Source organism: Podarcis raffonei, chromosome 8 (assembly GCF_027172205.1).
Source record: "Podarcis raffonei isolate rPodRaf1 chromosome 8, rPodRaf1.pri, whole genome shotgun sequence".
NCBI classification, from domain to species: domain Eukaryota; kingdom Metazoa; phylum Chordata; class Lepidosauria; order Squamata; family Lacertidae; genus Podarcis; species Podarcis raffonei.
The window spans coordinates 74544098-74571034 of record NC_070609.1 but is presented as its reverse complement, the minus strand read 5'-3'; the positions used below and the strand labels follow the sequence as shown (position 1 = coordinate 74571034).

The following is a 26937-nucleotide window of genomic DNA, read 5'->3' as shown; positions in this document are numbered from 1 at the left end:
AGCTCCAACTTCCACCTTAATCAGATTTGTAATCCTTGGATCTTCAGATCTCCACATGAGGAGATCTCTCCATTCGTCAATCTCCAATTCAAACCAGATTTTCGACATCAAGTTCTTATTTTCCTTTGTAGCCATCATGTCAGGCCTCTGGCTCTCCTTTGTCATCTGCAGCATTACAGCTCCTCCTTCCTTTTCCTCAGGAACAACATATATCTCTTTCTCCACACTCTCAAAGCTCTCAAGTTTCTCTTCTTGTCCAGCTGCATGGACTTCCTGAGTCAAGTCCTTATCAAATTCAATGAGTTTATTTACTGTTAAATCCAGAGTTGCAACATTTGTAGCCAAAACATCAATTTGGCCTTGTAACTTTCCCAAGAGAACAAAAACTCTGTCCAATTTAGCTTGTATTTTCCCTCCTTCAGCCATTCTTGTAATGTCCCAAAACCCCCTCTAGAGGGATTTTGGTTACTTAATATTCCTTCCAGTTCAAATCCAAAAGTCAAGTTAGTTTGTATCAGTTCTTCCTTGTTTTCAACAAATTATAACCAAATTGTAACAAATATAACCAGCAGAGACAACAGAAACAAAGCTCTCTTTTTCAGTCTTGACAGCTAATTTGACAGCTGTCAAACTCTTCAATACCTCTTCAACAGGCTCTCTCGCGGATCACTCCCGGGTCTGGGGGGGTGGCACTTCAGCTCCCAAAATTAGCTCTTATCCTCCAGTAAGATTTCTTATACTGCCAAATCGTGAAATTAATGTCTTTTACCCAATAAAAAAGAAAAGATTCTCTCGACCTTAGTTAGCTAGTCCTTGCTTTAGATTATTTACAAGACGGGGAGACGGACTTCCTGTTTGCGCCTTCCCCATCGTGCCTAAGTCAAAAAAAAAAATTTCTTTGCAAATCTAATTTCCGTACTACTCACGGGTTGTTGCTTTAAAGTCCAATTACTCACAAGAAGAAGTCAGCGCTCTCCGGCCATGGCAATGCGGCTTCACTCCGCAGGAGAAGCAGTCGACTCTCAGCACCGCACCGCTCACCCCGTCCCCCGTTCTGAAGCCTTTAAAAAGGCTCCTTCGCAGGTCGGGGGGCGCAAATGGTGCCCGCCGAGTCACCAGGTTCACAGGCTTCACCGCCTGTGATTTTTAAGGGTCCCCGCGTCGCCGCAGCGGGAAGACCCAAATCCTGCGGAGCCGATTCCCTCCGGAGCTCGGAGGGAATCCGCCATTCGCCGATGGCGCTAACCCGGAAGTCTTTACTGCACATTTAAAGGACATGACTTCCCCCAAAGAATCCTGGGAACTGTTGTTCTCCCCTTTTGCCGAGCTACAGTTTCCAGAACCCTTAACCAACTACAGTGGTACCTCGGTTAAGTACTTAATTTGTTCTGGAGGTCCGTTCTTAACCTAAAACTCTTCTTAACCTGAAGCACCACTTTAGCTAATGGGGCCTCCTGCTGCTGCCGTGCCACCGGAGCATGATTTCTGTTCTCATCCTGAAGCAAATTTCTTAACCCGGGGTACTATTTCTGGGTTAGCAGAGTCTGTAACCTGAAGCATATGTAACCCAAGGTAAAGGTAAAGGGACCTCTGACTATTAGGTCCAGTCGCGGACGACTCTGGGGTTGCGGCGCTCATCTCGCTTTATTGGCCGAGGGAGCCGGCGTACAGCTTCTGGGTCATGTGGCCAGCATGACAAAGCCGCTTCTGGCAAACCAGAGCAGCGCATGGAAACTCCGTTTACCTTCCCGCTGGAGTGGTACCTATTTATCTACTTGTACTTTGACGTGCTTTCGAACTGCTAGGTGGGTACCACTGTACAGTTCCAAGGATGCTTTGGGGAAAGCCATGTGCTTTAAACGGGGGTTGAGAGAGTGTGCGTTTGCCCACAAGGATGTTGAATGAGAACCACAAACACGGTAGTCAAGGCTGCCTTGCCCCTCCTGGTCAGATCTGCCTGGCCCCCAAACCATGGTTTACTGTGGCTTAATGTGTAGGAAGAAGACCCTGATGCTGACTGTTGCACGCTCTTCTCTCCTAGTTCATTAAAAGCTTTTACAACGAGACCTACCGATGGAGGAATCACATCAGCATAGACCACAGCTTGCTCCTGTTCCAGTGGGGTCTGACGGTTTCATTCTTCCCAGTCGGAGGCATGGTTGGGTCTCTTTTGGTGGCTCGTCTGGCAGATAATTGTGGCAGGTACAGTGATAACCCTGGAGATGGAGGTTAATTGGGAGAGAAAAGGAAGGCGTGAAGTAGGGCAGATACCCCACCATGAGAATCTGTGCAATAACTGGCAGTCTTGCAAAAACTGAAGTGTACAAGCAACACACATAGTCTTCTTAGTCTCTCTATTTTGCTTGCTTTCTTGCCACCTGGAGATTCAAACTTTCCCTCTACTGCCTGGAGGGGGACGGACGAACCTGGAGATCCGGCAATCCTAGTGAATGACCTTCTTATCCCAGGGCCTATGAAAGCACTATGGGGAGGGCATTGGAGGCGAAAGGTTGTGTGGCTTCTCCTGATCCATTCTTTTACAGGAAAAGAATCTACATCAAAGCATAGGAAGCTGTCTTATGCTCAATGAGGCCATTGGCCTATCTAGTATTGCCAACACTGACTGGCAGCAGCTCTGCTTGCTTTCAAACAGGGGAGATTCCTTGCCCTACCTGGAGATGCCAGGGACTGGACCTGGGATCTTCTGCTTGCAAAGCAGGCGCTCATACTGCTGAGCTATTATCTCTCCTTTAAGACAAATGGTCCGCCTAGCTCAGTATTGTCTACACTGACTGGCAGCAGCTCCCCAGCTCAGCGTGGTTTACGCCAGTGTTCTTTGACCTTGAGTCCCCCAAAGTCATTGCACTACAATTCCCATCATTCCCAAACCAGTTTAATCAATGGTCAGCGATGGTGGGTGCAGCAGTTCAGCAACACCTAAAGTCAAAGAATGCTGACCTGCCCTGACTGGCAGCAGCTCTCCGAGGGAATCAGAACAGGGGTATTCTTAGTCCTATGTGGAGATGCTAGGAAGATAAGCTGCTTGGCCTTTCCAACAATTAACGAAACCAGGACAACGTACCATTAATTTAATTGTAGCAGCAGTAACAGCAGCATAGCAGTTGCAATTTCCTCTGCCTGATATTTTCCATCTGCTTTTATACATCCATCAGTATCCACCCTGCCCTTTTCCCCTTTGCCTTTTCAGAAAACGTACTTTGCAGGTGAATAATATTTTGGCCATAATCTCTGCTGTCCTCATGGGCTGCTCCAGAGCAGTGCACTCCTTTGAGTTCATCATCTTTTCACGTTTGGTTATTGGAATATGTGCAGGTGAGTCGGAGACAGGAGGTGTTGTTTAAATATATATGCTGGGCATGCACGTCCTTTGACCTGGGCCTCTCCAGACATCCTGTATATCGTGCATTCACAATTATTGTGATCGTGATTGTATTGGGGTGGTATTGGCTTGTTTACTGTTTCGCGGCTGCAAATGTTTTGGGGGTGGCTGCTTTGCTTCCTACAGACAGCTGTATAGTGGTCCTTGGTCATAGGGGCGGGAAAAGAATCATAGAGTTGGAAAGGGCCCCCAGGGGGTCATCTAGTCCAACCCCTTCAAGGCAGGAATCTCAGCTAAAGCATCCGTAACAGATGAGCATTCAACCTCTGCTTTCAAAACCTCCAAGGAGAGCCCACAACTTCCCAAGGTTTTCCCAGCTAAGTTATACTCATAGGAGACCCACTGAAATTAATAAATTTCAGTGAGCTGTGTCCATTTATTTCAACAGGTTGTTGGTCCAAGACTAGTCCTACTCAGAGTAGACCCATTGAAGATAATGGGCATGGCTCACTTACTGTAGGTTTATTAGTACCTATCAGATCATATTACCCCATATATGTCCACTTGATCACTTTGATCTGCAGAACTGGCACAGTTGCAGGTTTGATTCTGCGTTTGCCAAGAAATTGTTTTTTTACCTACACTTTGGAACTCACATTTAAAGACTATTTACAGAAACATTGTAAGATTAATGAATGCTAGAAGGATGTTGGAATGATGTTATGTGGTTTTAGCAGAAGTGTTATAAAGGATTAGGAAAAAACTGGCTGTTAATTGGTGAAAGGAGGGAAAGTAAAGTTACACTGTATTAAGATAAATTACAGGACAAAAATTTGAAAAGATGGAAAGGATTTGCTGAAACAGATAATCGAACTAGAATACAAAAAAGGGAGGTGTGAGGAGGTCAAGGAAGTAAGCTAATGAAAGATAAGTTATGGGAAGATTCGCTGTGTTTTTTGTTGTTGTTTTTTTAATGGATCTTATTTTTCTGTTTTTCTTCTTTTTCTCATTCTTTTTTTCCTTATTGTGATGTGCTGTATTGTTTTTGTTTAATATGGTATTTTTCACTTTTTCTTTCTGTAACCTTTAAAACTTTAATAAATATTATTTTTAAAAAAATACACTTTGGAACTCACTGCCTATTGATGTCAAGCAGACACTTTTTGGCATGTGTGTTTCAATGTGACTTTTAGCTTATCGATGATTTAAATCCTTTTTCCTTTTTTTGAAGGTTATAAATAATGTCATTGTTCTATTCTTTTTGTAAACTGCTGCTATAAGGCTGCTTTAAGGTTGGCTTTTGTTTTTTTAAAAAGTATTATATACTTTTGGTGAAATAATTAAATAATTTCCAACAGGTCTACTTTGAGCTACACTAAGTGTCTTTTAACCTTTTTGTACACAGTTTGTATTGTATGTTTTTATGTATTTTCAGTGCTTTTCTTCTGGGTGGACGAAGGGTTACGCTTACTCCTAAACATTTTGTGAATCTAAGTTTGGCCTCATTGAGGGGCAGTATTTCAATATGAGTAGGAAAATGAGAGTACCCCTAAATATTTTTAAAGAAAAAAAGCACTCTGTATTTTTGTTATAAATGCCCTAAATATTTTCAGAAATGGAAAAAAGAAATCAACACCTGCTTGGCAAGAGTCCAATGAATCTTGTTATAGATCTGGGGGCACGGGGGTGGGGGAGAGAATCCTCCTAAGCCCTAGGAATGAAGGAAATGTTCGGATTTTGATTAATTGGGATATGGACTAAGACACCAACTGCAGAGCTGGGCCAGACAAGGAAATCCTGGGCTGGCTTATGCAAACCAATCTTGATAGCTACAGCTATCAAGAGTACAACAGAGACCATTAACAAGACAATGGAACTCCCTTGTCGCCCCCAGGTGTGAACAGAGACTGGGGATTTGGAAGGTTGCTAGGGTAACTGCTCTGGGGGAGGGCAAGGAGTTTTCTGGGAGGAAGAAGGGACAAAAAAACGCTGAGATCTACAGAGCCTAGGACCTGCCAATCAGAAGGTCGGCGGTTTGAATCCCCGCAATGGGGTGAGCTTCCGTTGCTTGGTCCCAGCTCCTGCCAACCGAGCAGTTCAAAAGCATGTCAAAGTGCAAGTAGATAAATAGGTACCACTCCAGCGGGAAGGTAAACGACATTTCCGTGCGCAGCTCTGGTTCGCCAGAAGTGGCTGTACGCCGGCTCCTCGGCCAATAAAGCGAGATGAGCGCCGCAACCCCAGAGTCAGCCACGACTGGACCTAATGGTCAGGGGTCCCATTACCTTTACCTGTCTTGGAGAGGGAGGCGAAAAGTTCCCTGTGGGCCATGTTGTAAGATCCGGACTTCCTCCATGCAGACGGAAGGTGTAAATAGGTGAATGAACCATATTTCTTGAAGCACGACCGTCTTCGCCACGTCTTCTGTTCTCCAAAGGGACACAGACCCTGGATGTGTGCCTGGGACCCGATGGACTCTTGCCACCGCTTGGCAGAGGGAGGGGCAGACACCCAGCTTTTGTAACAGTCTGCTCTGAGTAGGACTTTGCTTTGCCTGCCAACCCAGGAATATGTTCAGACGCTTCTGCACGTAGCCTATGCACATTCAATTGTCTTTTTTTTTTTTACCTTGTCAACAGGGATCTCCTTCAGCGTGGTTCCCATGTACCTCACAGAGATTGCCCCCGAAAACCTGCGAGGAGCCATAGCCATCACTGGCCATTTCTTTATCATATTTGGTAGCCTGATGGCTCGCATATTTGGCCTTGACAAACTCCTAGGGACCCAAGAAGGTAAGTCGGAGAGATGCCCCTTTTGGCCTCTTGACACCTGGGCAGCCTGGGCATTCTTTTGTGGTGGTTAATACTTAAGTTCCTGAATCCAGGTCACACGCTCACCCTATTCATACACAAATACGCCCTTAAGACAGGATTTGTAAGCAAAAAACCAACGGGAAGGCTTTCCCCATTTGCCTCCCTGACTGCAGAGGAATATTTAAGGTCATTGGGGGAGTCAAAATGGCTTCAGGATTGCTCTCTTGTACTATTTCAGACACATGGTTCATATATTTAGATATGTGTGCATTTATGAATATTTATTCTATATTTGAGACCTTAAAATTATTATAACAATGGTCTTCAGGTTTATGCCTTGCTCCTATAATGCTTGGTTTATATTGTCTGGTTATTCCTATCCAGTCATTGTTTGCTTTTTCTTTGTTATTGTTTATAATGAAAACACCATAAAAATGTTTTTTTTTTAAAAAAAATTCACACTGAGGTGGCGGAGCGGGGCGGGGGGACAACACACACCTTGGCGGGGGCCAGATACTGTCTCTGGTCTATGGATTCGCCACCTAGTTGTGCTATCACATTTCATGTCTCTTACCATCTGTGTGCAGGTTGGCCGTTCCTGCTGAGCCTCACTGGGGTTCCGGCATTATTTCAGCTCATCTTCCTGCCCTTCTTCCCCGAAAGTCCTCGGTACCTCCTGATTCAGAGGCATGACGAAAAAGCAGCCAGAGAAGGTAGAAACTGAATGGAAAAACATGTGGATGTGCTTATTATCATCAGTCTTTGTTCCCCAAACCTTTAAGCCCAGGGTTGTACGCCGCTGTAATGGTTCTAGGGGTTGCTCATGCATAAATCGACGCCACACCTGGCTAGGTTACCTGGGTGAACCCTTTCTGTCCAGAAAGCCACTCACCCGTGGCTGTCTCAATCGCTGGCAGAACCCGTCAGTGGGCGTTTCTTGAACTTCTTCCAGCAAAGAAGCTCTTTGACGCCTAGTCGCCGCCTACTCTCCCTGCGCGGAAGCCTTCTGCGCAGGGAGGGTGTGGGCAGCGGAGGACCCGTGCTCTCCCCGCTGGTCTCCAGCGAGGAGTCATGAAGCCACCTCGCCGATTCCCCCATCTGCCCCCCTTTCTCCCTGGTGTCATGCTGATTTCCTTCCCCAGAAGATGGGCTGCTTCTCTCCCTCCCGGGACGCTCTCCAGAACCCCTCTGGAGCCCTCCCTCTCCCCCGGGCTCCGATGGCAGTTCCCTGACAGCCGCTAATTAAAGCAGATCCACCAAAGTGAGTGAGCACCAAAAGCACTGCTGTTTTCACTTTCTGTGCAAGGCAGCCTAATAAGAGCCTGCTGGATCAGGCCAATGACCCATTTAGTTCACCATCCTGTTCTCACAGTGGCCAATGAGAAGGAACAAGCAGAAGATATAGAAGCATGATGAGTCGCACCAACAGGGTAAAGAACAGCTTCTATCCGTGGGCTGTTTAGGCTGCTGAATGAAAAGATAACAACAGGGCAACTGACTTTCGGGTTTGGTGTGTGTGTGTCAGTAAACGAGGGGTATTAAGACCAAGAGAGCTGAGTGGGTGGGGGGTGTGCTCGTGTAATCTCATTGTATACAAGTTGTACAAGTGACAATAAAGTATTTCAATTTCATTTTTTAAAAAAAAATTATTAAAATAATTCAACATTAATACACACATATTGCGAATATACAAGCATACAAACATACATTTCATACAATCGTTAAAAATGTTCAAACGTACCTACACTCAATCCCACAGATAATTCCTTTTCCCATCACCACCCACCACCCCTCATCCCAACTTTGTGTTAGACTTCCAATCTACTCAATTGCAATTTATTTCCACTTCTATTACTTTCTTTCACACACCTTTAACCTAATTTCATGCTCCTTTTTCTATTGTACATTGTTATCCAACTTATTTTTTTATTGTATTTATTGTATTGTATTATTTTTTAATTTTTCTATTGTACATTGTTATCCATCTTTTTTTGGGACGCGGGTGGCGCTGTGGGTAAAACCTCACTGCCTAGGACTTGCTGATCGTAAGGTTGGCGGTTCGAATCCCCGCGGCAGGGTGAGCTCCCGTCGTTCGGTCCCAGCTCCTGCCCACCTAGCAGTTCGAAAGCACCCCTAAGTGCAAGTAGATAAATAGTTACCGCTTTATAGCGGGAAGGTAAACGGCGTTTCCCTGTGCGGCACTGGTGCTGGCTCGCCAGCTGCAGCTTCGTCACGCTGGCCACGTGACCCGGAAGTGTCTTCAGACGGCGCCGGTTCCCAGCCTCTTGAGCGAGATGAGCGCGCAACCCTAGAGTCGGTCACGGCTGGCCCGTACGGGCAGGGGTACCTTTTTTTATCCATCTTATTTAGTATTTCAGTATTTAAAACAGAACTTGTTTATTCTAATAGGAGTTCTGATTTTTCAATATGGTCTCAAAAGAGAAGATAGACAGGGACTGGAAGGTGTTTAAAGGATACTTGCAAAACCATATCAATTTCAATTTCAATTCAGGACCTGAGCACGAGCCCTCTCCCCTCCTGTGGTTTTCAGCAACTGAGATTCAGAAGCATTCCTGCCTCCAACCGTGGAGGCAGAACACAACCTTCAAAACTAGCAGCGGTTGATACTATAGCCTTCCTCTCCATGATTTTGCCCAATCCTCTTTTAAAGCCATTCAAGTTGGTGGCCGTCGCTGCCTCCTGCAGGAGAGAGTTCGGTAGTGCACTGAAGTCATTTCTTTTGTCTATTCTGAATCTTTCAACATTCAGCTTCCTAGGATGTCGGTGAATTCTAGAGGGGGGGGGGAGAAGCTTCCCTCCATCCACTTTCTGCATGCCACACCTAGTTGTAGCACAAGAAAATTTGCAGGGTGCCTTCCGAACTCCTGCTACTTTGCAAGAGGGATTCCTGTGCATCCTTGAACAGTTTTGCACATTGAAAGTGATTTTAAAATGCTATTTTGCCCTAGGACAACAAATCTACTTCTTCTTTTTTTTTTATTTATAAAAATTGACTTTTGGTAGTTTGGAAAGTGATGGAGGAAAGTATGGAATGAATGAACGGTTAAAGGGAAAATGTAAAAACAACCCAAAAGCAAACCAGAGAATGCTCCTTGTCATATAGTAAAGGTAAAGGGACCCCTGACCCTTAGGTCCAGTCGTGACCGACTCTGGGGTTGCAGCGCTCATCTCGCTTTATTGGCCGAGGGAGCCGGCGTACAGCTTCCGGGTCATGTGGCCAGCATGACTAAGCTGCTTCTGGTGAACCAGAGCAGCACATGGAAACGCCGTTTCCCTTCCCGCCAGAGCCTATTTATCTACTTGCACTTTGACGTGCTTTTGAACTGCTAGGTTGGCAGGAGCAGGGACTCTGGCGCCCCCTACTGTTGGCCTCCCTGACCTCTGCCAAATCAGTTCCAGCGGGCACCAGCCCCCAGTGCTGGAAGAGGCGGTGTGTACAGACTGGGGTTGGGGGGCCCTAAGAACCCTCCAAATGCTGCTGAGCCGACATGGGTTGTCTGTGGCACTAGTAAGCCAGTCGTCTCCTTCCACACAGCCTTGGTGAAGCTAAGGGGCTGCGACAACGTGGAGGATGAAATTGAAGAGCTCCACGAGGAGGACCTCTCCGAGGAATTGGAAAAGGATATGGACATCTTTACGATGTATCACTTCGATGACATATGGAACCACCTCGTCTCTGCTGTCGTCTTGATGGGCGGGCAGCAGCTCACTGGCATTAACGCGGTAGGGCAATCTCCCCAAGGAGAACGGGCCTTTTTGATGATGGCTCCTGCGTGTGGGATGCTTTCCCCAGGGAAGCCTGCCTGGCGCCATCGCTGGCTGCTTTGAGGTGGGTGGGATATTGAGCAGTGAAAAATCCCCCTCCTCACTGGCTCTCTGTGGAGAACCGAAATTAAGACTGAAAAAACGACAGAAACTGAAATGGACAGATTTGTCTGTATCCTCATCATTCAGCTAAGAATGTCTGTTTCTCTTTTCAGGCCAGCTATTATATGGAGATACTCTACATGTCTATGGGGTTAGAAAAGAAAATTGTCGGGTATATCAGCATAACGATATACATTATGCTTATGTTCATAACTCTCCTGGTGGTAAGATTCTCTCCCATTTCTACATCAACGCCAACATGGCGAGCTCCAGATGTTGTGGACTACAACTCCATAATCCCTAAGCATTGGTCACACACGCTGGGGCTGATGGGAATTGTAGTCCAAAATGTCTAGAAGGCACCATGTTGGTCTCCCCTGATATGAATGTTTAGCTCCTCCTTGTAATGCTTCTATTCTTGGCCTACTCCAAAGGCCAGCACTTTTATAGTGTGCCTCTGTGTTAAGCTGGCTGAGTTGTTCCAGTTTCCTACAGACAAACCACAAGTCTAGGTTCGGATGGCATGCAAAGACAAACCATGGCTTAGCTCACAGCAGGAGGATCAGAGAAGGGGCAAAACGGCTGCCATCGCCTCTCCAGAGATCTGGGTGGAATATAAAAAACACTGTGGAAATGCTTTTGTAAAAAAGTTTTGAAAAATATATTGGATTTGCCATAGCTCACCATCGCCATCTAGTGTCACATTTGTATAATGCACTTTACAACACAGTTTAAACGTTTTATTTGCAGCTGTATAGCTGAGTGCCTGGTTTGGCTTAGGGTTAAGTAAAAACAGAGCTTCCATCTCTGGGCCCATCCAGGCTGTTGCTAATTTCGGGTGGGTTTCAGATGGGCTCAATCCCCAGTTGCATCTCCAGGTTGGGATGGGAATGTACTCTGCCAGAAACTCTGGAGAGCTGCTGCCAGCCAGTGTAGACAATACTGAGTTCGATTGGCTAATGGGCTTCACTCAATATAAGATAGTTTCTTATATTCCTATGTCTGTAGGGCTATAGTTCAATGTTAGAGCATCTGCTTTGCAGGCAGAAGGTCCTAGGTTCAATCCCCAGTATCTCAAGGCTGGGGAAGACACCCTGGCTGAAACCCTGCAAAACTACTGCCAGTCAGTGCAAACATTGCTGAGCTAGAGGGATGCAATGGTCTGACTTAGCACAAGGGAGCTTCTCAGGTTCCTAATCACATACTAGCCAATTCACATCGAGCAGCGAGAGCTGATTGGGAGGTTTAGCGCAACAAACCCTCTTCCCAGAAATGCTGGAAGCAACAAGGAAATGCACTGGAATTATCTAATCTCCCTGTAAGCTAATGAATATGGTCACCCATTAAGTAGCTGACATCTCCCTGCAAATAATGGTAATGTACTCTGCCAGAAACTCTGGAGAGCTGCTGCTAGCCAGTGTAGACAATAGTGAGTTCGATTGGCTAATGGGCTTCACTCAATATAAGATAGTTTCTTATATTCCTATGTCTGTAGGGCTATAGTTCAATGGTAGAGCATCTGCTTTGCAGGCAAAAGGTCCTAGGTTCAATTCCCAACATCTCTACAATGCCATTATGAGCAGTGGACTCGTAATCTGGTGAACCGGGTTTGCTTCCCCGCTCCTCCACATGCAGCTGCTGGGTGACCTAGGGCTAGTCACACTTCTCTCTGAAGTCTCTCAGCCTCACTCACCTCACAGAGTGTTTGTTGTGGGGGAGGAAGGGAAAAGGAGATTGTTAGCCACTTTGAGACTCCTTAGGGTAGTGATAAAGCGGGATATCAAATCCAAACTCAAAAAAATAAAAAAAATATCAGAATGTATGCTCAATAGACAGGCCATCTTGAAGCACACTTCCTCTCTCTAACTTCCTTTTTTTTTTGTATCTGTTAGATCCGTTTTGCTGACTCTTCGGGGCACAGAAATCTGCTACTCAGTGGCTTGGGGATCTGTAGCATCACCTGCGTCCTCTTAGCCATGGCGATTGAATTACAGGTCTGTATTGCAAGTCCACCAACTCTTGATGTCTGACGCTAAGCACCCACCAATGCAGCGCCCTCAGTTCTTGGGATAATGATAAATAATAATTTGCAGAAAGTAAAGTCCCAATGGGACTTGCAATGCAAGACAAGAATGAAAACCAAAACTGAAATAAAATAAAAGCTAAAAGCATTCTTATGCATGAAACAAAGGAGGCCACAATATCCCAAACTGCCTGACCGTGGCTGAAAAGAAACATTTTTGCCTGGTGCCCCCAAGTAGTTCGTGATGGTGAACCTCCCTGGAAAGAGAGCATTTCATAAGCAGGTGCCACCACTGAAAAGACCATTCTCCTGTTGCCACTCTATGGAGATGGCACATGGAGGAGAGCATCAAATGATGAATGATGCTGATTTTGTGTAGTGGATGCTGCTTTAATGGAAATTATGGGTTGCAGTCAACTGAATCCTACTCAGAGGGAACCCATTATAATTATGTGGTGTGGTGGGGGAGCTGGTGTGGTGCAGTGATTAGATCAGGGGTCAGCAAGCTTTTTCAGCAGGGAGCCCCTCAGACCTTGTGGGGGGCTGGACTATATTTTTTTTGGGGGGGATGAATGAATTCCTATGCCCCACAAATAACCCAGATATGCATTTTAAATACAGTGGTACCTCAGCTTACAGATGCTTCAGGTTACAGACTCCGCTAACCCAGAAATAGTACCTCAGGTTAAGAACTTTGCTTCAGGATCAGAACAGAACTCGCTTGGCGGTGGAGGCGTGGAGGCAGCGGGAGGCCCCATTAGCTAAAGTGGTACCTCAGGTTAAGAACAGTTTCAGGTTAAGAACAGACCTCCAGAACAAATTAAGTTCTTAACCCGAGGTACCATTGTAAAAGTACACATTCTACTCATGTAAAAACACCCCACAAATAAACCAGAGATGCATTTTAAATAAAAGCACATATTCTACTCATGTAAAAACACGCCAATTCCCGGACCATCCGCGGGCTGGATTGAGAAGGTGATTGGGCTGGATCTGGCCCCTGGGCCTTAGTTTGCCTACCCATGGATTAGATTATCGGATTGGGGTGTGGGGAGAACAGGGTTCGAATCCCCACCTGGGTCACAAAACTCACTGGGTGTGACCTTGAGGCCAGCCCCTGCCTCTCCGCCTAACCTACCTCACAGAGTTATTGTGGGAGAGGGAGAATCATGTGTGTGCCACCTGGACTTCCTCATAGGAAAAGGTGGGATAGAAGTGCAATAGATAATTAAATAATAAACATTAACTTCAGTGCTTCATACCAGCCAAGATGAGCTAAAGTCCATTAACTTCAGTGAGTCTGCTCTGAGTTGGACTGGCATTGGATAAAACCCTATAATTTTATTTATTTGTTCATTTATTTCTACAGTTATGGAACATGAACATTTACACATTGACAAAATCGTAGCTCTATGGGGGTAGCTCAGGAATTTCTGGCACCAAACTGCAGTTCCAAGAATTGCTTGCAGGAGGTGATGACAATTGAACCAGTATAAAACTGAGGAATTTTGCAGGGTAGAGCAGATAGGCTGTTAATTAAACCATGTTGTTGTTTTGTTGTTGTTTTGATTTTTCTTCCTCCCTTCCTCACAAAGGAGCCCAGGATAAAACATGCAACAATTGTTATTTTTTTTACAAAAAAAACCAACGCAACTCAAAGCAGTTTTAAAACACTCTAAAACCAGTTAAAAACCTTTTTATGTATTAAAAGAACAGTTAAAAACACTCTTAGCTGGTGATCATAGGGTTGCCAGGAGCAGTGTCTTTCAGCTATCAAATGCCTAGGTTAAACAAGAGTGTTATTAAATTCCTGAAAGTAAGTAATGAAGGGAGAGGGTGAGAGACACACCACACCAGGGAGGACATTCCACAGGCAAGGAGCCACCACTGAAAAGGCCCTGTTATGTGTCAATGCCAGCTGGGCAGTCCCCAGTGGCACCACCTGCTGATCGTAGGATCTGAGATGGTTGATACTGGGGAGAAGAAAGCACCACTGAGTTCAATGGAGCTTATGCCCAGGCATAAGAACACAGTCACGGTCCTATTAAATAGGGCTTTCTGATGATAATGATTGCAGTAGTGGAGGATCTATGTCATTTGCAACCACAGCACTGTCTCTGCCTGAACTGTGAGTCCTTTTCTCCAACAGAAGACCATCTGGTGGATGTCATATGTCAGCTCATCTTTCGTTACTCTCTTCCTCATTGGACAGTCCATTGGGCCAGGTAAGCTCTCTGATGAAGATGATTTATGAGACTTGTCCATCTCTTGTTACACTGAGCTCTCCACTACAGTGGTACCTTGGTTTACGAACTTAATCCGTTCCGGAAGTTCGTTCTTAAATCAAAGCGTTCTTAAAATAAGGCGTTCTTTCCCATAGCAGCGGGGGACTCAATTTACACTCAACAGGAAGCGGAACATGTTCTGTTTCCAAGGCAAAGTTCACAAACCAAAGCACCTACTTCCGGGTTTGCAGCGTTCTTAATCCAAGTTGTTCATAAACTAAGCTGTTCTTAAACCAAGGTACCACTGTACTGACATAGTTGGACAAAGACACACTCAGTCCGTAAAAATATATGCAATGCCACACAGACACACAGGCAAACTCGGCCCTCCAGATGTTTTGGGACTACAACTCCCATGATCCCTAGCTAACAGGACCAGTGGTCAGGGATGATGGGAATTGTAGTCCCAAAACATCTGGAGGGCCGAGTTTGCCTATGCCTGCTCTACTCCCCTCACAGAGTTCTTTGAGAAGAAGAGTTGGTTGTTAAACCGGTCTAAGAATTTCAGTTCGGGGGGGCGGGGGGGGGGCGGAATAGGGGCCTCCTAGCCACTCTCTGCACCTCTAACAAATGGCAGCTCCCATAATTCTCTGGAGGAAGCCACAACCGTTCAAAGTGGCATCGGAGTGTTTTAAATATATGGCCAGGATGTTCAGGACTCCTTGAGGAAGCACAAGAGATGAGTAGCATAGATAAACTTCCCTGTTTAGGGAAGTTTTTAATGGCTGATGTTTTAATGTACTTTTAATATTTTGTTAGAAGCCTACCAGAGTGGCTGGGGGGGCCCAGCCAGATGGGCAGGGTATAAATAAAAAAATATTATAATATTATTATTAGCAAAAATGAAAATGGGGCATTCTCTCTCTCCCGGCCCAGATCCAGTTCCAGTGGTGATTGTAGCAGAACTGTTCCTTCAGTCATCCCGGTCCACTGCCTTCATGGCTGGGGGCTGTGTTCACTGGTTCTGCAAATTCGTTATCGGAGTCGTGTTCCTTCAGATGGAGGTAAGTGGCTTTGGCTAATACATCCAAGGTTCTCTTAGAGGAATCCCAGGTCACTGAACCTGAACTTCCACAGACTCCACCTGCCATAAGGGACCATTGGGAGCAGCAGTGGCAATGTTCTATGCTTATGATAACATTTTATTCTCCGGATAATTGTGCTGTTTTGAATGTGCATTTGATACTTGACTTCCTTTAGCAATGTTTTCTTTTGAAATGTTTAAAATAATGTTTTTTGTGTGTGTTGACTTTGCTGCTTTAAATGTGCATTCTGTAGCTAGCCTCCTTTGCAGTTAAGATAAAGATTTCCAAAATTTCTCAAATTAGATAATTACATAATGACTATGTTTCATAGATTGGCTTCCCACCCACCCACCCAGTGTTTTTATTCAAACCCTTTTCTGCTGCTTTATATAATAAATTCTTCTCTATTACAAAAAATAAAATAAAAATCCCTCTAGTACAATTATTTTATCGTTTTTTGTCCACTGCTCGTATCTCAAATCCTGCCTGCGATTTCATTTGGCTATAATGCTTTTTCAAATAGTCCCAAAAAGGCCTCCATTCATCTATTAAAAAGTTCATCATTTCGATCTCTTGGTTTTGCTGTCAGCTTTGCCATTTCTGCATAGTCTGTTACTTTCAGAAGCCATTCCTCCTTCAGAGACTGGTTTTCTGAAGCACCTGCCCCCTCCATTAAACCTTGCTTTAGCTGTGTTGAACAAGGGTGTTAAGTTGTCTGTGAACATATCAGACGACACAGCGATTCTTCAAACAGCTCTTGTTTATTCACAGGCCAGAACAGAACAGAACTGAAGGGTTCAGCCAGCCTGCTTATATAGAGCTCCACTAGAATTCAACAGTAACCATTTTCTGTAACTATCCAATCACTGAACGTCACTTTCAATCCCTTATTTGCATATGTGGACCTGAGTGAAAACTATCTACAGTACCCCCCTGCTGGCCCAGGGTGAGAACTTCAGTACATAACAAAGGGTGCTTCAGAGAGCAGTTTGCCAAACTGCTCTGAGAAGTGCCTCCAATCTCTGCCCCGTTAAACAGCTTGCATGGGCTGCCTGCCACCCATGCTGCTTGCTTGCTTGCCTGTCATTTTGCTTGAGTTGGTGTGGCTGCTACTATCTTTTTCTCTTACACACATTCCATATCGTGCCCAAGTCCTATATCTCTCTATCTTTTTCCTCTCCAGATACACATTGAGCCTTACAGCTTTCTCCTCTTTTGGCCTCTCTGCGTAGCCATCTTAATTTATGCCTTCAAGCAGATCCCGGAAACCAGCGGCCAGAACTTCCTGGATATCAGGAGGACCGAGGCAATCCGAATGACCAGGACCCTCCTGCTCATGCAAATCTCAGAGGACTAGAAACTTGGGAGACAGTCCATGCAGCGATTTAGAGATATTCTGTTCGGTTGGCCCATTGGTGATCGCAGCAGTTTCCCTTCTGGTCTGACTGAACAGCCTGGACTTTATTCCTTCTTTTTCCTACACTGGACTCCCACTGCCACCACCTCTCACTATTGGCTTATACACCTACCTGACGGGTCATAGGCTACTCATCCGTGTTTTAATCAGTCTTAATAAAAGCTGGATCAGCCACTCATGCAGAGACACAGCAGGGAACTTCATTTCTGGATGATGTGTCCAGCTCTCAAGCACCTGTAATCCACGTATGGGGGACCAGATGTCTCCAGATGTTGCTGAACTGTGACTCCCATCACCCCATGCTGGCTGGGGCTGATGGGAGTTGGACTCCCACATCAGGAGTCCCCCATCCTTCCCACAACATCACGAGTTCCCCATCCCTCCTCTAACAGATATAGAGTTATGCCCAATGGCCATCCTGCTGAGAGTAGGCCCATTGAAACTAATGAACTCGGCTTCCTCAATATCTTTTTTTAAAAGAAAAAACTGTCTAACCTCAGGCTATTTTTCCATTGGTGCTTATTGCTCAGCCTTCATTATCATTATTACATTTTTGTTGATAATAACACATGCTGTATAAACTGAAGTATAATAATAATAATAAATCCATGTGTGATGTATATCCCTGTTTCCAGGAAGTCTGTGTGTTTCTTTTCATAGAATCATAGAATTGTAGAGTTGGAAGGGACGCTGGGGATCATCTAGTCCAACCCCCTGCAATGCAGGAATATGCAGCTGTCGCAGACAGGGATCAAACTCACAACCTTGGTGTTATCAGCACCACACGCTAACCAAGTGAGCTATCCAGGCTCTAACAACCACAAAATTACCGGTACAATCCTGCCTGTTTCTCCAAGGAGCTGAAGGCAGCATCCATGGTTCTCTCCTCCATTTTGCCCTCACGACAACCCTGTGAAGTAGGTTAGGCTGGGAGATGGTCCCAAGGCCATCCCAATGAGCTCCCAGATACTCTTTGCTGCGAGAAGCCACAGCAAAGACGCCTTTGCCTCGAAGGCCTGAGATAAAAGTGTCCCAAAGATTTCTTAAATTCAGTCATGAGGCATGTGGAGGAGATGCCATGGAGACGACGGGTGGATTCCAAAGAGATGGTGGGGCCAACAAAGACGGAGGTGGAGTTAGATGGCCCAGAAGAAGGCCTGTGTGAGGTGACGGAGGCAGAATTGGGACGTCAGGGAATATTGGAGCTTGCGGAAGTAACCAGGGATCAAAAGGCTCAGGAGCTGGATTCTGCGGAAGGTTCCAGTGGGTTGTCAGTGGGCTTGCCGATCAGAAGGTTGGCGGTTTGACGCCCCGCAACAGAGTGAGCTCCTGTTGCTCTGTCCCAGCTCCTGCCAACCTAGCAGTTTGAAAGCACGCCAGTGCAAGTAGATAAATAGGTATCGCTGTGGTGGGACGGTAAACGGCATTTCTGTGCGCTCTGGTTTCTGTCACAGTGTTATGTTGCACCAGAAGCGGTTTAGTCATGCTGCCCACATGACCCAGAAAGTTGTTTGTGGAGAAACGCCCGCTCCCTCGGCCTGAAAGCAAGATGAGCACCGCAACCCCATAGTCGCCTTTGACTGGGATTAACCGTCCTTTACCATTTTACCTTGCTAACAGCAACCTGCTAGATCAGGCCAATGGCCCTGCTAGTTCAGCATCCTGTTCCCCAAAATTCCTGTGAGAAACTGGCAAGTAGGACCCAAGCACAAGAGCACCCTTCTGTGGCTACCAACAACTGGACTTCTGAAGCATCACAGCCTCCAACTATGGAAGCACAGTACAACCATCTTGGCTAGTAGCCACTGATAGCCTTGTCCTCCATGAATTTGTGTAGACCTCTTATAAAGCCAAGGGACATGGGTGGCACTGTGGGTTAAACCACAGAGCCTAGGACTTGCTGATCAGAAGGTCAGCGGTTCAAATCCCCGCGACAGGGTGAGCTCCCGTTGCTCAGTCCCTGCTCCTGCCAACCTAGCATTAGGTAACTCTGGGGTTGCGGCACTCATCTCGCTTTATTGGCTGAGGGAGCCGACGTGCAGCTTCTGGGTCATGTGGCCAGCATGCCTAAGCCGCTTCTGACAAACCAGAGCAGCACACGGAAATGCCGTTTACCTTACCACCGTGCTTTCAAACTGCTGGGTTGGCAGGAGCAGGGACTGAGCAACGGGAGCTCACCCCATCACGGGGATTCGAATCGCCGACCTTCTGATCAGCAAGTCCTAGGCTCTGTGGTTTAACCCACAGCACCACCCGCGTCCCAGTAATTGTGGGATAACCAGCCTTATATAGCCAACAAGCTTAAGTCTACTTAATGCATGAAGGGGTTAATGCCATAGGTACCGCTCCGGCAGGAAGGTAAACGGCGTTTTCGTGTGCTGCTCTGGTCAGAAGCAGCTTAGTCATGCTGGCCACATGACCCGGAAGCTGTACGCCAGCTCCCTCGGCCAATAAAGCGAGATGAGCACCACAACCCCAGAGTCGGCCACGAGTGGACCTAATGGTCAGGGGTCCCTTTACCTTTACCTTATAAAGCCATCCAGTTTTGTAGCCATCATTGCCTGTAGTGGGAGGGAGTTCCACAGGTTAACTGCACACTGCATGAAGCAGTCCTTCTTTTCTCTGTTCTGAATCTTCCAACACTCAGCTTCGTTGGGTGGATCGGGGTTCTAGTGTTATGTGAGGGAGAGGGGGAAGAAAACCTTTTCTATATCCTCTTTCTCCATATCACAATGCGTAATTCTATACATCTCTTCTCAGGTCACCTCTTTTTTATTCTCTAAAGTTACAAACCCACAAATGTAATGTTTCCTCCCATAAGCGCTATACGAATGCTAAACACTTGAAAGCCCCATACTAATTATTATATTACCCTTTAAAATCCTCCGGGATTTAATGTGAACTTTGGGAAATTCTAGCAAAAGAAGAGTAGCTCCAGGCAATGAAAGCAGCGCCGTTCCATCCCTACTGGGATGAACTTCTTATATCTTCAACCATCATGTAAAGTAGATCAATATATTTAATATTGTATTTAATTGTTGTGGGGTGAAGGTCATGTTGTTGTTGTTGTATAAACATTTCAAACTTCCGCTTTGAAATTTGGAGGGGAGTAGGTGCTAAATGGAGAGTGTGTGGCTTTCCTAAGGCCATTTCGTGTGCTTGTGTTAAAGGTGGTTTTAAATCAGGATTTGCTGATGGTCCCTTAGCCTGGTTTCTTGCAGAGAGGATACATAATCCTGTTAATATTCTGCAGGCAACCTCTGAGCAGCTATGCTACACCAGCTGTATTACTCAGGTTGCAAATCATTCAGATCTGATACGCTCCGACATGGGCATCCTTTATTGGGCCTTCCAACTGTCAACAGCTTCCCCTGGAATGTTCCAGCCACCATCCCCTGATTGGCTCTTGCAACGCCGTGAACCTTCCGAATGACTTGTTTCAATGGGAAATAGAGCCTGGCTGCCTGTTCCGCCATTCACCAGTTCCGAAAGCTTGGGCTAGTCTGCATGTCCTTTGCCTCTCTGTCCCCTACCCAGCCTAAGAAGGAAGGATGACTGCCAACAACCTAGAACTGGAGAACCAGTTGGACGTTCCAAATGTTGGACTCGAACCCTCGACTGCCAGCCTGACAGAGGATAAGGTATGATGGGAGATGTACACCAATGAGATATTCAGCGGGACAAGGTTATCTCTGCATACAAACTCAACAGGGAGGACAGGGAAGGATGTACTGTAAGTGACATCCCATAAGAAGAGTCTGCTGGATTGGGTCAAAGGCCCATCTAGTCCAGCATCCTGTTCTTGCCATAGCCAACCAGTTGCCCCAATGGGAAGCCCACAAGCAGGACCTGAGTGCAGTAGCAACTCACTCTACTTGTGGTTCCCAGGCACTCCCAGGCATACTGCCTCCAACAGAGGAGATAGAACATAGCCATTGTGGTTAGTAGCCATTGTTAAACTCCGGAATTCACTGTCACAAGCTGTACAATGGTCACCAACTTTTACACTCCAATGGCAAATTGATGGGGGATAAGGCTATCAGTCGTGGGACGGACGTGGGTGGCACTGTGGGTTAAACCACAGAGCCTAGGACTTGCCGATCAGAAGGTCGGCGGTTTGAATCCCTGCGACGGGGTGAGCTCCCGTTGCTCGTTCCCTGCTCCTGCCAACCTAGCAGTTTGAAAGCACGTCAAACTGCAAGTAGATAAATAGGTACCACTCTGGCGGGAAGGTAAACGGCGTTTTCGTGTGCTGCTCTGGTTCGTCAGAAGCGGCTTAGGCATGCTGGCCACATGACCCAGAAGCTGCACGTCGGCTCCCTCAGCCAATAAAGCGAGATGAGCGCCGCAACCCCAGAGTCGGCCACGACTGGACCTAATGGTCAGGGGTCCCTTTACCTTTACTTAAGGCTATCAGTGGTTTTTTGGCCTTGATGGTAGCACAGAATCATAGCACTGTAGAGTTGGAAGGGACCCTGAGGATCATCTAGTCCAACCCCCTGCAATGCAGGAATATGCAGCTGGTCCATACAGGGATCGAACCTGCAACCTTGGCGTTATCAGCACCATGGTCTAACCAACTGAGCTATCCAGGCTCAGGTGTCCAGGTATTGTCAGGGACTGGACTGAGGAGGAATGGTAGGGGCCGACCTCCCTTCTCCTGAACCTTCCCAAGAACAGGAGGACAGTATAGATTTAGAACAGTGGTTTGCAGAAGGCCATAGTTCAGAGGCTGCAGAAGGGAAATATTGGGAGAAGAACAGCAGGAAGAAGAAGCGCTGGGGGAGAAACAGCTGACAGACTCAGTGTCTTTGGAAAGCCTTCCCGAGCCCCCCTCTTCCAGGACTAGGCGGGCATTGAGAGTAGTAGAACAGAAAACTCAGAGGCAGAAAGCTCAGTTCAGCCATCGCAGGGATGACGGAGGGGGTTGGACTTTACTCGGAGCGATGCCATTATTTAATAGAGACTGCATTCCTTCATCTCTCTCTCTCTGTGAATACTGAATAAATGACGTGGTAAGAACTCTTCTTGTTTATCTGCTTTTTGGCTGCCATCGGGGGAGGGATCGGATTCCCTGAAGCCTGACAGGTATTTTAATTGCTGGTTTTAATTGTGTTGTGGCACCCTTTAATTTATTTTAACCAGTGTGTATTTCTTACTCTGTACCTTATAACTGAACTTTTAAAATGTTGTAAGCTGCTTTGAATCCCTACTTGGGAGAAAGGCAGGATATAATATATTTATACCTTATAATATTTTACCTTATAATATATTAAATAATGGCAACAACAACATTTGTTTGTTTGTTTGTTTGTTTGTTTGTTTGTTTGTTTGTTTATATGCTACCCAACCACCACTCTGGGTGGCTTCCAACAACTTAAAACACAATATGACATCATACATTAAAAACTTCCCTGAACAGGGCTGCCTTCAGATGTCTTCTAAAAGTTTGGTAGTTGTTTATTTCCTTGACATCTGACAGGAGGTCGTTCCACAGGTCGGGCACAACTACCAAGAAGGCAACAGAAGGCTAATGCTATGTTCTAAATTAATTTGCAGCAGTCGATAACTTTTTCATTTTCCCAAGGTAAGCCAGTCATCTGATACTCAGTATCGAGGATCCATGGCAAGCGTTTCAACAAGGAGAAGAAAGTCCATAAGATCCCACAAATGGGTAAGTTCAGAGGGTTTGTTCACCCAGCGAGGTTTTGTTAAACAAACTGATGTCTGTTTGTTTCCAGAATGCAAACAGGTCTGGCAGGAAACCCCTTAAAATGTATTTATTTTATTTATTGGGGGGGTGCAGGAATGTGTTAATGCAAAAACTCTTTTAAGGCTAAATGGGTTACATAGTAAAATGCAGTTAAAATGAGCAAAATGTTTCAAACCAAATATGCATAACTAAATGCTTTTGTCTGGGTCAGGCTGCTGTCTAAAATGATATAGCGAGGGTGCTTGCCTCATACAATATTATTGCTAAAACAAAGGAGAATAATTGAGGAAATAAAGTAGCAGAGCAGGGTGTAAGAGGACAAAATGCTTCCGGGTCTCTTTCACTGAGACCAGCAGGACATTTTTCAAATACAGTTGTACCTCGGCTCCTGAACGCCTTGGGAGTTGAATGTTCTGGCTCCAGAACGATAAAAAACTGGAAATGAGTGTTCCAGTTTTCAAACATTGTTTTGGAAGCCGAATGTCCGATGGGGCTTCCGTGGCTTCTGATTGGCTGCAGGAGCTTCTTGCAGCCAATCAGAAGCTGCACTTTGGTTTCCGAACATTTCGGAAGTCGAACGGACTTCCGGAACGGATTCTGTTCGACTTCCGAGGTGCGACTGTACATGCATCTCAGATCAGATGCATATATAAGCGACTCCCGACTTTTGCAGTGGTTGCATTCCGGTGCCCCATGCACATAACTGAAAATCGCATAAGTGGGGAGCACCCTCCAAACACCCTTTAAATGCCCTCTCGGACACTCTCTATCCAATCCAAATAAAAAATATATACTGTACCACAATATATCCACAATTGGAATTGGAGCTCTGGGCATAGCTGTCAACCATCCCTTATTTGGCGGGAAACTCCCTTATCCCAGTGCCGTGTCCCGCTGCTGTTGCTTATTGATGATGTCCCTTAAATTTCCCGGGTTTCAAAGGAAACAGCTCCTCTCCCTCCCTCACTGCTGGCCAGGGAGGAGGGAGGCTCCAACTGTGTTGCTTGGCTGCGTTGCTCACCCAATAAGGAGTCTAAGAACGACTGGGGAGTGGAGCTTGCATGCCTTGTGCCGATCAAATGGGCCGCGTTGCCTGGGGACTCGCCTTTGCTCAGCGCTTCCCAGTGGAGAGGTGACGGTGGTTTTCCTTGCTGCATCCCCTTTGCCGGGTTGCTGCGCTGTGGGAACCACCGCTTGAGGCTTTGTTTGGCTGCTGGCTGGGCTTTCTGCCTTTGGCTTAGAGGGGCTCAGAAGTTGAACATACCTGTGCCAGGAAAATCCCTTATTTGGGCTGCTGATCCCTTATTTTCGAGGCTGCTGGTCCCTTATTTTCAAATCTGTAAGTTGACAGCTAAGGCTCTGAGGCTGGCTGGATGCTGGAGGATGTGTGGAGAAGCAGCTGCTGCTGGGCTGCCACATGCATCAGCTGCTGGGCGGGGAGGCCGAGCAGCCTAAACAAAGCCCAGCTACATCTCCAGTCTCTTCTCCACCCTCACCGAAGTCCCTTCAGGCTCTGGGGAGGGTCTCCTTGTGACTCTCCAGCTCTTTCACTCCATTTCCTGGTATGAATTAAATTACTTAATTATTTCCCAGAGTTGCACAAGTGAGGAGCCCTCTGTATTCTTTTCCCTGTACACTTTCTCTACACCATGCGTAAATATCATAGGTGACATTTATTTGTAAAAAGTCCTCTTACAACCTTCAAGCAGAGTGTTCATAATATTACAATAGGCAGTGCCTTTTTTTCAGGGGATACTCAAGGCACCTCTTTTTGTTGTTGTTGTTACAGTAAGTGCCATACTTTTTAACAACTTCATGGCAAGTACCGGCACCTATTTTTCTAGGGGGAAAGTGTTGGGATACTGCCAGGGAGACACAGTCCATCATAGTCCCCAAGCCGGCTGCCGGATGATCCATCGATCTCCCGTAGACACGCAGTATCAGCAATCAGCGACACGAAGCCTTAGAAAATAGATTGCCACATTCTTAGGCTGGTGCACACTCTATCAGCAGAATTCACACAGCGAAAGATGCACAGCAGGAGAGCATATTTACAGTTTATTCAGCGTTGGTCAGAGCAAAGAAACCATGACCGCCTGCATCGGTATGCTTAGGCAATAAGAAGGAAACGAAAGCAACTGACAACATAAACATCCTGTGAACAGGAAATACGCAGACTCTGTGACTCACACAGCCTGCTCCCTTTTAAGGTGGAACGGAAATATCCTAACAGAAAGCACTGGTAATTGGTGATTTAAAGATTTAAAGGTACTACTGGGTACAAACTGCCCATGGATCCTCTAATCCACCAGAAACACCAGAAATTAATGGTAAAAATGTAAGAACATAAGAGCCTCCTGAATCAAGCCAATGACACATCTAGTCCCATATTCTTAATTAATTCTAATTATTAGTTTGCTTTTTCCTCCCTTTTTAAAGTACTTATTAATGTCTGTAAATAAGAACAAGAAAGGGGGAGAAATTTGCATGCAAACAAAAGAAAAGAACAGGAAAACATATTGCAAGAAACCAGTGTTTTTGCAATATAGCGCGCCTTTATTTTATTTACAAATGAAGGCACCCATGATTGTATGATGCTTCCTCTTTATCCCAAGGTGTGGATTTTGTGAAAGTATGTTTATGTTGACATATATTCTTTGTCTTTAAATTTCTGTTGGAGTACTAGCAGTTGGGAAGCAAGGGAAACGATGTTGACTTTTCATTCGTTCATTTGTATGTGAATTCGTTAGTTTATGGAAATGTTTCCTTGCAGGAAGAACCCTAATAATAATAATAATAATAATAATAATAATAATAATAATAATAATAATTTTTTATTTATACCCCGCCCATCTGGCTGGGCCTCCCCAGCCACTCTGGGCGGCTTCCAAAAAAATATTAAAATACTGTAATACATCAAACATTAAAAGCTTCCCTAAACAGGGCTGCCTTCAGATGTCTTCTAAAAGTCTGGCCTTTGCCACTTAGAGATGTTTGTGCTGCTGAAATGTTTGGCCCAGATCCTTGCTTTTTGGATTTCTCTGCTAGACCAAACCAGGACAGCATCAGACCTCTCTTTTACTATGTGTTTAAGTTTCTTTTTCTGAAGTTCTACATGTATTGAATAAACCATCAATTTAAAAGGATGTATTAATGCTTCGCCCTCTACACTCAAAGGCCCCAGTATCTGCTTCTGCTCCTTCCCATAGGCGCTGACAAGGCAGCTTCTGCTAGTTACCCTGCTTACTTCCTCTGGCTCATCTCTACAATATGGTTACAACCTCTGGGTGGCCAGCCATCCATCTACGGTAAGATCAGACATGTAATGGTCTGGGATTGCAGAGGGTCAAAGATCTGTTACTATTTCTGCAGCAGGGACCCCGTATCATCTGAAACAGGAGCTTTTTAGCCACCTGTCAAAGAACGAGCCAGCAGCAAACTCTTTACAGTGGTACCTCAGGTTACATACGCTTCAGGTTACAGACTCCACTAACCTAGAAATAGTGCTTCAGGTTAAGAACTTTGCTTCAGGATAAGAACAGAAATTGTGCTCCGGCGGCGCAGCGGCAGCAGGAGGCCCCATTAGCTAAAGTGGTGCTTCAGGTTAAGAATAGTTTCAGGTTAAGAATGGACCTCCAGAACGAATTAAGTACTTAACCCAAGGTACCACCTTATTAGCAAAAACACAATTTGCACAGCATTGGCTGAGTGTCAGGCCTAGTGAGTACAGCAGCTCATCTCTGTTAGGCCTTATCCCATCAAATCCCTGCCTCTCCAAGTACCATCCTCTCTGGAGCTTTCCCCAAGCAATCAGAGACCACTCCTGCACGCAACCTGCCACTGCTCCACCCGTTTTAGCCCTCTTCTGGTTCTGGGAGACAAGCAGGGAGGGGAGCTTGTCGTAGCAGGAGGGAGAGACACACCAACTCTTCACCAACCTGGCTCTTGGCCTCTCCCCTCCCACTTACTGATTTCAGCTTCTGCCTCTGATTCCAGACTTCTCTCCGCAATCAAGTCAGCGGGAGTCAGCATCAGAAATGCCGCTGCTTAGGGTGATATGAAGGGTCAATTGTGCAAGGCCACCTACACCTCGTCGGTAGCAATTCTATCTTCTGCATTTCTGCTACAGTGCCAATTTGCCCTCAGATTTAAAACCCAGCCAACGAAAATCCTCCAGGTGAATGGGCAGCACCCAAAATGCCCACACCATGTGTCCCATGTCCCATGAGATTATGCTTCACAGCAGGAGGAAGCAGGGAGGTGGTTTGGGAAGCTGCACTTTGTTGCTTAGTCATTTAGTCTTGTCCGACTCTTCGTGACCCCATGGACCAGAGCATGCCAGGCACTTCTGTCTTCCACTGCCTCCCGCAGTTTGGTCAAACTCATGCTGGTAGCTTCAAGAACACTATCCAAAGGGTCTGATCTCCTCAGTG

At 45.9% G+C, this 26937-nt stretch overlaps 3 protein-coding genes across 7 annotated transcripts in view; all 3 read left to right on the top strand.

The window, feature by feature from the left end:
* LOC128419763 (solute carrier family 2, facilitated glucose transporter member 5-like) overlaps positions 1-17408 on the top strand; it is a 35513-nt gene extending 18105 nt beyond the window's left edge. The window contains exons 5-14 of one of the 3 annotated variants that reach the window (XM_053400860.1): positions 2042-2202; positions 3209-3333; positions 5980-6132; positions 6741-6866; positions 9710-9897; positions 10155-10265; positions 11934-12035; positions 14214-14289; positions 15226-15353; positions 16558-17408. In XM_053400860.1, the coding sequence (XP_053256835.1) occupies positions 2042-2202; positions 3209-3333; positions 5980-6132; positions 6741-6866; positions 9710-9897; positions 10155-10265; positions 11934-12035; positions 14214-14289; positions 15226-15353; positions 16558-16731 (1344 nt within the window). In that variant the 3' untranslated portion in view covers positions 16732-17408. The remainder of the gene's footprint in view (positions 1-2041; positions 2203-3208; positions 3334-5979; positions 6133-6740; positions 6867-9709; positions 9898-10154; positions 10266-11933; positions 12036-14213; positions 14290-15225; positions 15354-16557) is intronic. The other 2 variants (XM_053400861.1, XM_053400862.1) reach the window with 2 other exon arrangements.
* ENO1 (enolase 1) overlaps positions 13693-26937 on the top strand; it is a 167372-nt gene continuing 154127 nt past the window's right edge. The window contains exon 1 of the mRNA XM_053400869.1: positions 13693-13697. The gene's annotated coding sequence lies outside the window, so the exon portion shown is untranslated. The remainder of the gene's footprint in view (positions 13698-26937) is intronic.
* The window catches only part of LOC128419760 (solute carrier family 2, facilitated glucose transporter member 5-like), a 23846-nt gene continuing 16816 nt past the window's right edge, over positions 19908-26937 (top strand). Inside the window, exons 1-4 of one of the 3 annotated variants that reach the window (XM_053400854.1) lie at positions 21060-21227; positions 21391-21806; positions 22379-22465; positions 25714-25812. In XM_053400854.1, coding sequence (XP_053256829.1) covers positions 22415-22465; positions 25714-25812 — 150 coding nt within the window. In that variant the 5' untranslated portion in view covers positions 21060-21227; positions 21391-21806; positions 22379-22414. Of the gene's footprint in view, positions 20433-21059; positions 21228-21390; positions 21807-22378; positions 22466-25713; positions 25813-26937 lie in introns of those variants that run through there. The other 2 variants (XM_053400853.1, XM_053400852.1) reach the window with 2 other exon arrangements.